We start from the raw sequence: 13,187 nt of genomic DNA, 5'->3' as shown, positions 1-13,187 counted from the left end.
TGATCTTCGAATGTTTCCTCGATGATTGATGTATTTTCTTATGCTTTCTTTGATTTTGTACAAAACCAATACTTATCCCAAAGAAACAACAAACTGACCCTATTGAAGACATGAAGTTGAAGCAAGCAAGAATGCCACCCTATCTGAAAAACATCATGTTTGACCAAGACTGAGAAAATATGTCCATCAGAGAAGGCAAGCTTGGCAGAATTTTCTATCTGCTTGTATGATTGACAAAGCCTTAGGAAAAGACCGTTTGCTATGGTGGATAACATACAAAGGGAACTTTCAATTCAAACACACTGACTTTTGAATGTGAAAGGCCAGTGTTTGACTCAAGTACACATTTTTCTGTTTGTTAGTTTGAATTAATGGGTTTCATTTTTGTTGGAAATACTTTTCTTCCTAGGTACATCAATACACTGTTTATTTCTTGGTTCTGCACTATGGGGACAATTTTAAATAAACTAGTTACATTTCTATTACAACTCTGCATTGTGAAACTATGCTGTTAATGATGGTCAAATTCTCTTGAAGCCCGTGGCAGATCTTTTGGGGATACCATACAAAAACATATTTGCAAATCGATTGCTATTTGATAGTGTAGGAGAATTTCAAGGCTTTGACCCTGAAGAACCTACTTCTCGAAGTGGAGGAAAGGCTACTGCTGTTGCACAAATAAAGAAGGTATGAAAATGGCATTCATGTCTTTCCTTTCTTAGTGAACATGAAAACTGATTAGTTCCCTTTATTGAATGGTTTGAGCTGCAAATGTTTTATAAGATTGGCTTATAGTAGAAGGTAACTTTATAGGAAAATGGATATAAAACGTTGGTGATGGTGGGAGATGGAGCCACAGACCTTGAGGTATGGTGCTTATTATTGGTGATTTATAGTTTAAATGATGCGTATCTTTATAAAATTGGATTGTCAAACACATTTTTTCTTTAACAATAAGACATTTTCTTGTTTATTAGGAGTTGCTTAAAGTAAACATAGCTGTGAAAAGAGGAATGAAGTTATATTTATTATAGACACCAACCTGTATTTGTACAAATAACTCTCAACAAGCACTCAGCATATTAGATTAGGTTAAGATTAAGACAAGGTGGAAGTCTGCTAAAAGAAGGATCCATGATATCAGTTGGATGTACATTAAGGACCCGCATTGGTTTTCCATATCGTATATGGTTATTTAGGTCATTGGTTATGTCGTATATCAAGGCCTATTTCTTAAAATGATTTGAAGTTGCTCTGATGGCTTTGAATCTTTTATTTTCTAACTTATCACTTTGTTTCTTAATGATTTACCTTCTAGTGTGAACTAAAACAATTTTATGGCAATTTTACAAAAAAAAAATATTTTAAAATTTAAGCCCATATTTAATGACTTGACTAAAATGTCCGTACCTGTGTTGATGACACCTTCCTCACCGAAGAAAAGATCAATGCCGAGGGGAATCCTTTGGGGAATCAGGGAGTGCCCTCCTCTATTTTTATAATAATGGTATTCCTATTTCTTAAATAATAATTTATTTTGTATGCTTACTGAATGGAATGAGAGAGTGCCGTGAATCGAACCCTACATGATATTTGACTTCAAGAAATAAAAAAGGGTTCTCGGGATAACCAGATATTATTTGAAAATAGTCGTGCCTAAGAAAGGCCCAGGCCGATTCACTCATTGGCAGAATGTTACAGTAAAAAGGAATAGATTTGTAATAAATTGCATTGCTCAAAAGACAACTATTTTGCCTCCTTCACATGATGTAATCAACTGAAAACAACCATGGCTTTGCAGGAGGAAAGTAAACTGAGAATATGAGAGAGGTCTTTCAGAGCACTTTGAAGTGCTTTGCATTATCATTCAAATGGGTTTGAAAAGAGTCATTTGCTCAAAATTCCACTAGTTAACAGTCAAGAAAAAACAAAATGAGACTTGAATAGATCTCTGTAGATTTGATCAAACAATAAGTGCCAGCTATGAATCTTTCAAAGTATCAGAGGCCTCAACAAAATTCCTATGACTAATATCTAAATGGAAATTGAAAAGCCTTCACTCTTGTGTGTTGGGATGGGCTCCTGCAGACTTGGAATATTAGGGAAATCCTAGGTGCAGAGGAAAAGAAGAGATAGTTAGCGCCTAGTTTTCGTACTGAACACATATAATCAAATGGTAAAGAACATAGCCGGAAGAACAAAAGGGAAAGCAAAGTCATGTATGGCTCTAGCTTACAAAATTAGGAAGGGTAAAAGATGCTATGAAATGAGCCCTCTCTTAGTTGAAGAAGGCTCCTTATGTAGCCTCTCCAAGCTTGCCAATGGTGCTCAAGACAACCTAACTGCCTTAACTATCTTATATTTATGTGGCTTTGGGAATTGCAGTGATAACTTGATCTAACCATTCCTTGGCTTAATCACGATGTAGGCCCATAGTAATTTCTTCTGTTACCCCCAGTGAAAATATTTTGTCTTCAATGCTATCTAGGCCACGACGCTATTCCTTGGCTATAGAGTTATAATATACATTGTCCATGACAAAATATGTTTTCTTATTTCCATCTCTAGGAACCTAGTGATGCTATTCAATTCTTTGCCGAAAGCAATCTTGGCCATGTCTAATTTTGCCTCAAATTCTTTTTAGGTTACGATTTTATCATCTTGCATGAGGGAAGGGCCCTCTAAACTTTTCATGCAGTCGACTGCTTTGGAAAATACTCAGCTTCTCCTTTGCTCCAGTGCTTCACATGTTTCAATCAGTTGTTGTAATATATCAATTTAGTTATCCCATCCATGCTCTTATCTACTTTAAATTTATCAGAGTACTCACCACCATCTTCATTTATCTCCTTCCTTCCTTCTCCAAATGAAGTAAAAGTACCCTTCCTGGTTGAGACTAAGGCATTTCTAGCAAAATGTATAATAGATCCTTTTTTCCCACTAACTCTAGATTTGCCCATCTATTTTCTTTCAAGGCCTTGCTCTCAAACAGCTTTATGCTTCTCTTTCTCCTGGAGGATTTTGTTCTTTGATCATGTTATGAACCTAACCAAGGTGTGGACATCATTTGGAGGGCAAAATTTCTTAACTTATCAACAGGGCTAAGGTTAGGAATGAGTTTTTTGCTAGCTCCTTTATCTTCAGTACTAATGTCTTCATTATCCCAACTGTCTCTACCTGTTTTCTATATTCAGGGAAATCAGTGCTATAATGGATTGCTACTAGCTACCATTTGGTTTGTGAATACACACTTGGGGTCTATTACCTCCCCAGCATGCACTTAATAGTAAAATCCCTAATCCACAAGGCTCTACTGAGAGGGAAAAACTAGGACAATCACCATTATTAGCTAAGAAACCCATCCTCTCACTTTAGATCAGCTATTCTCCAACCCAGCGAGGTATCCTTAGTTATTATTATTACTAAAGTTATAACAATGGAGCTTCAAGATTATGTGAAGAGATAGCTCTAGCGAAACAAAGTTTTGGTAGTTTAATGATAAAAGGATGATGGAAGGATCAAGAGATTAGTGCCAATCTAAACAAGGGCAAATTGGGTCAAGATGCTGATCCAAGATGGCAAGCTCAAAAAGGGTTAAGACTACAAGGGCCACATATGCATGCAACAAGAACTTGACATTGCTGAAAATGGAAGTAAAGGAATACTAGAAGGGTCTTAGAAGTGCCACGTTAAAACTATGCATTAGGGTATGCCCTACACAATGAAGTATTAGTCTAGCACCCACTGAAAATGATGTTAGATGCAAAGAAATATCACAATGTACAAGACAATAAAGGATTCAAGAGGAAGAAACACCTCTCATAATACCCTTCTAATGGGGTAGATATGCATGTCTCTCTTGGCCGTACAAAGTAGGTTCTAGCAACTCTACAACCATGAGCAAAAATTGGAAGCACTACAATAATAAGCCACACATTAATAGGAGAATGCCCTGGAACATGAGAGCATGTGGGAGCGAATCCTCTGTCAGTAATAGATGATAGTATAGGAGATAGAGATTCTGCTATTTTTGTTTTTGTATGCAAGATTTTGGGTATGTGAATTGAAGTGTAAATATGCTACATGCGAATATGTGGATTATACAATTATGAAGCCGCTGGCAAGCCCACGAGTGTTGGTCTGTTATGTGTTGAGTTCATAAATATGAGATCTGTGAAGTGTGATATTTCGATGCAACTGCAATGAGATCTGTGGGGATTGACTTGAACAATGTTAAAGTATGCTTAGTATTGCAGTGAACCTGGTGTTATTTAAGTGCAAATAGTCCTAATTTGGTGGAGAACCTGGTATAATTGCAATATTAGTGGAAAGGTTCTATAGAGAACAAATTAAGTTGTATTCAGGGTTCCTAAAAGAGAACTAAATTTGTTGCTGATATTTAATATTTAAAATGCTTAAGTTCTCAAGGGCCAGATTTGAATGTCGGCCACTAAGATTTGTAGAACACTTGGTATTTCAAGAAGATGGAAGCAGAAAATTTTATTGCACATTCAGCCATCCCATGAATAAAAAGTAGTTAATCAACCTCTTTATTTGTGCTATTAATTCAGTTTCTCTGGGTTTGAAATAAAGCTTCTCTAGGTGCAAAGTGCAAACTGCTGCCAGGCTTCCATTTTCTTATAGATTTTGATTTCAAAGTTATTATTCAACTCTGTGTCTGAGCCTTCTCTCATTATTCCTACTCGAATCTCTCTTTCAGTTGTTATTGCTACATATACTTTAAAATGTATATATGTCTTTCATATTTGAAACCTTAATGAGTAAGATTTTCCATAATCTTGTAGAATATGGTTATTTGTTATTCTCTAACTTTTTGCACTTAATATGAACTGTGATGTTTACAAGGCAAGGCGGCCAGGTGGGGCAGATGCATACATTTGCTATGGAGGAATACAATTGCGGGACAAAGTTGCTGAAGCAGCCGATTGGCTTGTTCTGAGCTTCGATGATCTAATAAAGGAATTAGATTGAGCATCCTGATTTACTTTCCAGTTTAAATTTGCTTGCAACTAGTTTAGAGCATATACTTCGCAATAAATAAGTTCCCAACACAAGGTTTGTTAGGTACTTTTATTCTAAAGTGGTTATTTGTTGATTTTTTGGGCCCTACTTGTCGTTTTGAGCAGTCTCTCTGTCATACATACTACTTCACTCGGACAGGAGCCACATAAGACAATTGTGGAATCTTATCTCTGGAAAGCATTGTGAGCATTAAATATAGAACTAGCCTCCATGTATTACCAGGCTGGAAAAAGAAAATTTATTTCTAAGATATTCTTTTCAGGACTTGTAATATGATAATTAGCAGGATAATTGATGAAGCTTTGCTCAGCAATCCTAATCCTTTTGGCGAGCATGATACTTCATACACTCCATCAGTTGTCTCTGCCAATTCACATCTAATAGGGATAGATTACTGAAGTCTAAGCTGGTAAGTTCTATATTGGAATTTAAGCATTCCTCAGTTTGGCGTTTACGATACCCATGCAATGAACTGAAAACTCTTAACTGGTCTTGTAAAAGCTTTGTTGTAGTTCACCAAGTCTTATTGATATTCTTGGATCACATGAGAAATCTCATCCAGATTTATAGATCTTTGATCATTTATTAGTAACTTTTAAACATCTTCGGACTTGCTTCTCAAATTTGCCTTAAGTTTCTTGATTGAAATAATTTATGAATTAATTCTTTAATCTATCAAATGTTTATGAATGTATTTTTTATTCAACCAAGGGAAGATGATATCATTTACATGTACTCTTCAGAATGGGTAATATTTGTGCTTATGGAATTAGTTCGATCCAGAAGTTCATATAATTTGGAATTCTCAGTGTTACATGTACTCTTCATAAAGTGTAATACTTGTGCTAATGCAATTCCTTTTGATATTGGACTTGTTTTTTTTTTTTTTGTAAGTTAAGTTTGTGCTGCCTCAGAAATCAGATTACATCATTTCCATCACCATAGTTCAAAATCTTATCGGTCTCAATCTGCCACAAGGAAAACCAGATTTGTTGACTAGTAATCTATAAATAAGTATACCAATATAATATCTCTAGTTCGAAGAACAACAAAAATTGACTGATGCTGAACTACATAGCAAAACAAGATAACTGCAGAAAGATCTAACATAAATTCAAGAATCAGAAGTCGTCATAGGAGCAAGATCTTGTGTGTTGGTACCAACGGCTGGAGCAAAGTGCTCAAACTCCATTGGAGGTGGCTTTTCATATGAGCCAAATGAGCATTCAAGATAGCCAAGCATGTACGCTGATATTGCTACACCTGGTTAATCTCTTTCAAGGAGGAGATGATGTCGCTACAGCATAGCGCCCCCCCCCCCCTCGAACCTGCTCCCGAATCGCGCTCCGGGCGGGAGCGCACTCCCGAAAATCGCTCCCGGACGGGAGCGATTTTCGGGAGCGTGCTCCGGGCGGGAGCGGCTCTGGAGCGCGCTCCCAAAATCGCTCCCGGACGGGAGCGTTGCAGGGAGCGATCGCTCCATCGCTCCCGGAGCGATTTTTAACACCCGGGAGCGATCAAGAACCTCCTGATCGCTCCCCAGCATTAAAAAATCGCTCCGGGAGCGTTTCGATGGGTGCCTGGAGCGATCCAGCGGAAAAAATTTCCGCGGACGCCAAAAAAAAATCGAATTTTAAATTTATTTTTTTTGTTTTAAAAGCCCAATGGCCTAAAAAAATTTCATTATCACTTCATTGAGCAAGAGCAAGAGCAAAGGAGCGAGGAGCGAGGAGCAAGTGCCGAGGAGCGAGGAGCAAGCCTGCAGAGGTAAGTAAGTTTAGTTAGTTTAATTTAGTTAGGTAGTAATTTAGTTAATTTAATTTATTTTATTGAGTTTTAAAATCATGAATTTAAATTAAATTAATTAATCCCAATAAATTGAATTAATTTGCAGATTCAAGAATCAAAACCCTACAAACATCAAACACCATGGACCTGGCTATATTTCTTGGCATTTTCCTCTTCCTGGTCCCTTTTATGGTTATTATGGTGCTGGAGAGTAGGAAACGGAGGGGCCAAACTGAAGAGGGGGATGAAGAAGCTGGAGAAAGTCAAATTGGTGAAAACCCCGGTGAGGAGGCGCTGGAGGAGGGTGAACATGACCCTCAAAAAACTAAACAAGACCAAACTCCATTGTGGAAATATGTTAACAGGGCTGAAACAAGGAGAGGGGGTGGAACCACTAAATTTCATTGCCCCCATTGCAACACTGATTACACAGGTTCATACACCCGTGCTAGAAGACACCTCTGCGGGAAAAGGCCATGGGATGGAGACAAACAAATAGGAATCAAAACTTGTACAGCGGTGTCAGCAGCGGATAGAGCCAAATACATAAGGGAAGAGGAGGAAGCCCAATACAGATCAAAAAAATCAAGGGGTTTCTTTGAACCAAGCTCACAATCACAAAGAACTCCTTTAGCATCCTCCCAAGGCAGTGGATATGGAGGCACAGGGTCATCATCTTTAAGGCGTAGAACCATATCAAATTTCCTTGATGAGGGGTGTAGGAATGATGTGGATTCAAAGGTTTACAGGTTTCTCTATGCATGTGGGATACCATTCAATGTTCTTCGCTCACCTTATTGGCACGAAATGGTTTCTGCCATAAATGATGCCCCTAAAGGATACAAGAGCCCTGGGTATGACAAGGCAAGAACCGTTGGCCTTGATCATGAAAAAGCAAAAATATTACATTCTTTGAATAGCATGACAAGTTCTTGGACTGACCATGGGGTGTCCATTGTATCTGATGGATGGACGAATGTAAAAGGCAAGCCATTGATAAGTGTTCTTGCTGTGTCTGTTAGTAATCCCATCTTTCTAACTGCACATGATTACTTAGACAAGTTCAAGACCGCCATCAACATTGCAGAAGCATTACTTGAAATAATTGAGCGTATTGGCCCATACAATGTCATCCAAGTCATCACTGATAATGCTCCTAATTGTAAGGTAGCGGGAGCAATTATTGAGGATAAATACCCCAACATATTTTGGTCTGGATGTTTGGTTCACACATTGAACCTTCTATTGCATGATATTGTCAAGAACAAAAATGAACAATACCAATTGATTGGTGATTTGTACAAGAAAGGCAAACAAATGATAAAATTTAGTACAAATCATAGCAATACCCATGGCCTTTTCCGCAATCACTCGAGATTGGAGTTGTTGAAGATTGCGAAGACCAGATTTGGTAGCTATTACCTCACCTTCAGGCGCCTTTTGAAGGTAAGAGAGGCATTAGCTAGCATGGTATCAAGTCCACATTGGCAGGTATTAAAGGAAAGGGCTACAAATGTAGCTGACATGGGAGGTTTTGAAATGGTGTAGGAGGCCGCTCTTGATGGGCAGTTTTGGACAAGTGTGAGGTAGGTATTGGATTTCACCAAGCCAATTTATCACATGATTCGGTTTGCAGATACAGACAAACCAGTGATTGGCGAGGTGTATGAGCAAATGGATACCATGTTGGGGGAAATAAAAAGATATTGTTCATAATAGAGATCCCAACTTGTACAAACTGATTCATGATTGTGTGTGTGAACAGTGGAATAGGCTTAATCTTCCACTACATTGCTTGGCGTATATCCTTACGCCAAAATACTACTCTACATCTTGGTTGGGCCAACCTGCAGCAGGGGGTGGGGTTAGGACCAAACCCCATTTAGATCCAGAGGTAACTAAAGGATATTTGGAAGCATTAGAAAAGTTGGTACCTGACAGGGAGGAATGTGCTGTTGTGCGCTTTGAAATAGGCAAATACTTTAGTGGCACTGGTTTGTATGGTAACTTCCATGCAATGGACGACAGAGATAGATTTGATACTCTCACATGGTGGGAAACATATGGCGGGCATGGACTTTTGCCAAAATTGGCAAAAAAAGTTCTTTCACAGGTTGTAAATACTTCTTCTGCAGAGAGGTGTTGGAGCACCTACAGCTACATACATAATGTGAAAAGAAATAGACTCAATGAAAACTGAGCAGAAAGCTTGGTTTATGTGCACTACAACTTGAGGTTGTTGAGTCATTACTGTGATCGGGCTTATGAGGATCCCACATATAAAATTTGGGACAATCACCCAGAGGATGACAATTTGGAGGATGGCATTGTACATATTGAAGAACTGGAAGAGGAACTTGTAAGGGATGAAGATGAAGCAGCTGCAGCAGCCATGCCACCTCCACCTCCAACTCCACCATCCAGTAGCAGTGCTCGAGGTCCGAGTCTTGTTCCTTTGTTGTCGCCACCTCCATCTACACCCTCACGTGGAGGTTCTAGTTCGGGTCGTCGGTCTGTGCGAGAGACTCCTAGAAGACCACCACGACCTGCTTATACTCCTGGAGACTCTCGTGGCAAGGGCCACATGTAGATTTACAATTTACTTGTCTTTTTTAGTTTCTATTAGACTTTAGTTTTCATAACTATTGAGTTTTGAGTCCTTGACTCTTGACTCTTGACTCTTTCATATCATAATGATATTTTTTGTAAACAATATATCACTGTGACAATGAAAATTTGAAGTTTGAAGTTGGGCCTTGGCAATTATAACTCATTGGTAATGATTGTGAATTATGAATATGATGCTTCGTGAAAGACTAAAGTTGTTTCATTTCATTTCATTATTCATGTTTCATTTTATAAATTTATAACATTTCATATCATGTTAACAGTTAGAAGTTAGGACTTAGAAATATCTTAGATATTACTTCTTGTAATGGTTAAACTTAGCTTACAAGTACAACTTTGGTGATCAATGATGATAAATGTTATTGAATTTTCAATTTTGAAAGCTTGAAGTTGAAACTTTAAGATTGAATTTGATGAATCATGATTCATGAGACTCAATATGTTGCAGTTGTAATATGTATTTTACTAACTTGTGGACATGGTTGATGACGATTATAATTTCTAGATGATTGATGTGATATGGTTCAATGATCAATCTATGTTTTTTTATGTTTTTTATGTCTAATTCATCATTCTACATGTTTTTGTTGAAATATCTGTATCAAAAATTAAAAAATATAAAATATATATATATATATATATATATATTTTAAAAATCGCTCCCGGATTCGCTCCCAAACCGGGAGCTTCTGAAAATGGTCGCTCCCGCTCCCAAGCAACATGGCGCTACAGTTTCCATGCCTCTATTTCAGGAGACGTCCTAAAAGAGTTTTCATCTGCGAATGGAGGGTGATGGAATTTGGGTATTGATTCCATCTTCCCTTGGTATGACCAGGGTCTCGAATCCGGGAGCTTCTGAAAATGGTCGCTCCCACTCCCAAGCAACATGGCGCTACAGTTTCCACGCCTCTCTTTCAGGAGATGTCCTAAAAGAGTTTTCATCTGCGAATGGAGGGTGATGGAATTTGGGTATTGATTCCATCTTCCCTTGGTATGACCAGGGTCAGGAACCTAGTTGGACATCTCTTCCAAAATCTCAAATTCAGAGTAAGCTTAGCAGTCATTTGTGGTCCAGGTTTCATGCTGGGAAATTTCATCTCAAATGTCTTGAGGAGTGGTAAAGTGGAATATCACAGCGACCACCTAGGCTTGGGCCTGGGTAGGCAACCAACCTTGTGGACCCCAACCACCACCACCCTTGCCACCTCCACCCCTGTGGCTGTGCATGTGTTGCCTGGGCATTATAAACCAAGAGAGACAATGACAGATGAGGTTAAGGGTACCCACCAAGTTCAGATATGAGAGAGGGCGAAATAAAACAAGACAAAGGTGAAGCCAACCTGTCAGCTAAGGACAAAACACCACAGTTCTAGAAGAAACCCACTAGAAAAGTTCACCCACACACCAGAAAATCCCAAGGCACATGACACAGAAAACCCTCGGGGGGATTAAAACACCAACTAAGAACCACACATAAACAAAGAGGAGAAAAAATATAAAAGGGATCAATAAGAAAGCCAGTGCTTAGAGAACGTTGTTCCAGGATGCTAGAGCAAATGAGAAAGCGGACATTGCGTGCAGGGAGACATCACCAACTACCTTCCCCTTTCGAGCTAACTAGGTTTGTCAAATTGCGCAACCTGAGTGCTCTGGAGAAATAGCATCAGAATTAATACCACGATACAAAACCTTGAGCAAGCCTCTATAACTACAAACTACTGAAATTGTCATGGCAAGTATGCAGTCCCAATACACTGCCCCTACTTCCCTGGAAACAAGCAGTTTGTTTTCAGATAAAGGCCAAAAATGTCACAGAAGATCTACAGGCATTCCACCGAGTAATGGCATGACACCTTCAGATTGGCAAGTGAATACTCCCACTAGCGGTGGGTGAGGAGGTATGGCGTTGCATAAAATTTGAGCAGTGGCTATTCTCTTAATTGGCCAGAAGAACCACAGAAAGATTAATAGTATGGTGTATAGATAATAAACTTGCACACGTAGTGCATGGGGAGGGCTAGCCACACCATGCACCCTCTTCAATGCACTGTGTGGTGGCAAGGTGGTCGACGCCCTCCCTAACCTCTAATGCCTCTATTTTTGTCACCATGATCAAGGGTTTTTGTTTTTTTCGCAGAAAGAAAAAACCAACAGGCTTTTATATTAATAATAGGTTGTTTACATATAGCATATACTTCTATAAAATGCCATTCTCTAGAGAGATGACTTCATACACAAGATTGTTTTCATATACCCCATTTTTGTATCTGTCACAAAGACATTCCAAATGAAAAAAAAAAAAAAAAAAAACATAAATGTTCACTACATCTCAATGAGGTTATGACAATTCTAATTATGGAAAAACAAAAGGATCCTCATCCTGCAAAAGTACTTATGTAAAGTGGGTTTTCTTGGATCCATGATATATGTCATTGATGTAGGTAGAGTAGATGATCTACCAAGGTTGATGTATATGACCTACTTGATAAAGCATCAACAATTCCATTATGCTCCTAGTATATATGAGAAAATGACACCCCACAAAAAAGTTTGATCATCATCCTAAATCTATTCATCCAGATTGAAAGCAAAGGAGGATCAAAGGAAGTCTTCTCCAAATCCCATTCAATAATCACTTTGGAGTTACCAAATACTTCCATCTTCTTAATGGATAACCATTTAGCGCGATATAAGACTCCCTAGAGTGCAATGATCTTTACCCGAATGTTGGAGCCCACCCCAATGTTCCAACAGAAATGGAAGTAATGACCATGCTTTAATACAATGTATGCCTCACTACCATATATGCTTTTATTTGCAACCCTGTCAAAAAACCTCACAGGGTATTTACTCCAGATATCCACAAGATGGATGCATCTCAAAGGTCCCTTATTGGCCACAGGTTTGATGTCATTGAAGTATGAACAGATATTTATGCATATGTGATTTATGTCTAGTGGAATATTTTAAAAAATGCTAGCATTTATACACCTCCACATGCCCCACATTATGTAGAAAGGTAGAGTTTGATATTCCTTGAAACCAATCATCCAATCCTGAAACCAAGCATCAACAAGTGTTGAATTTCCGCCAACAGATAATTTTAAGGTGTTCAACACTCCAATCCAGGTGGAGACCAGAAATGGACATTTTAGGAAAATATGAGCCATGTCCTCAAGTGCCCTCATACACAATACACATTTGCCATGTCCTATGAAATCCCTTCGGCATAAATTATCCCATGTTAATATCTTATTCCGCCAGACCAACCACCCAAAACATTTTAGTTTTAAGGGAAGGTTCAAATCCCAAAAAATTTTGAACCACCCACTATCCACAGAACGCAATTGAGCAAGTGTAATATACGTGTAGGCCTCCTTTTCAGAGATTAGCTCCTGATCAGTCTTAACATCCCACATGAAATTATCCTCCTTTTCCCTCAATGTGATACGAGCCATACATAAATTTTGTACGTACCCGCCCCACATCTCAGCCAATTCCCCATATAAAACCATATCCCGTGAGCATACCAAGTAAGGATATTGAAAAATAGGATCATATGCCACTTGGATTTGATTTAAATAATAAATGCTCAAATTATGCATATATTTGATAAGAGTAATAGGCAGAGTATGATTTCCAGAGAATCCCCTAATAGATCCAACCCAATCTCCATCAGTGAGCCTGATCCAATCTCCCATCTTAAGTTCCCAATCAACCAATGTTTA

General features: G+C 38.5%; 1 protein-coding gene across 1 annotated transcript in view; it reads left to right on the top strand.

Moving 5' to 3' along the window:
* LOC149138140 (phosphoserine phosphatase, chloroplastic-like) overlaps positions 1-5,643 on the top strand; it is a 225,675-nt gene extending 220,032 nt beyond the window's left edge. The window contains exons 5-7 of the mRNA XM_089449156.1: positions 538-687; positions 814-867; positions 4,867-5,643. Coding sequence (XP_089305282.1) covers positions 538-687; positions 814-867; positions 4,867-4,992 — 330 coding nt within the window. The 3' untranslated portion in view covers positions 4,993-5,643. The remainder of the gene's footprint in view (positions 1-537; positions 688-813; positions 868-4,866) is intronic.
* The last annotated feature ends 7,544 nt before the right edge of the window (positions 5,644-13,187 follow it).

The sequence above is a fragment of the Pinus tabuliformis genome, chromosome X, assembly GCF_031772625.1.
Source record: "Pinus tabuliformis cultivar Carrire ecotype Pingquan chromosome X, CPIR1, whole genome shotgun sequence".
NCBI classification, from domain to species: domain Eukaryota; kingdom Viridiplantae; phylum Streptophyta; class Pinopsida; order Pinales; family Pinaceae; genus Pinus; species Pinus tabuliformis.
The sequence above is the reverse complement of the archived record's forward strand: the minus strand, read 5'-3'. Positions and strand labels throughout refer to the sequence as shown.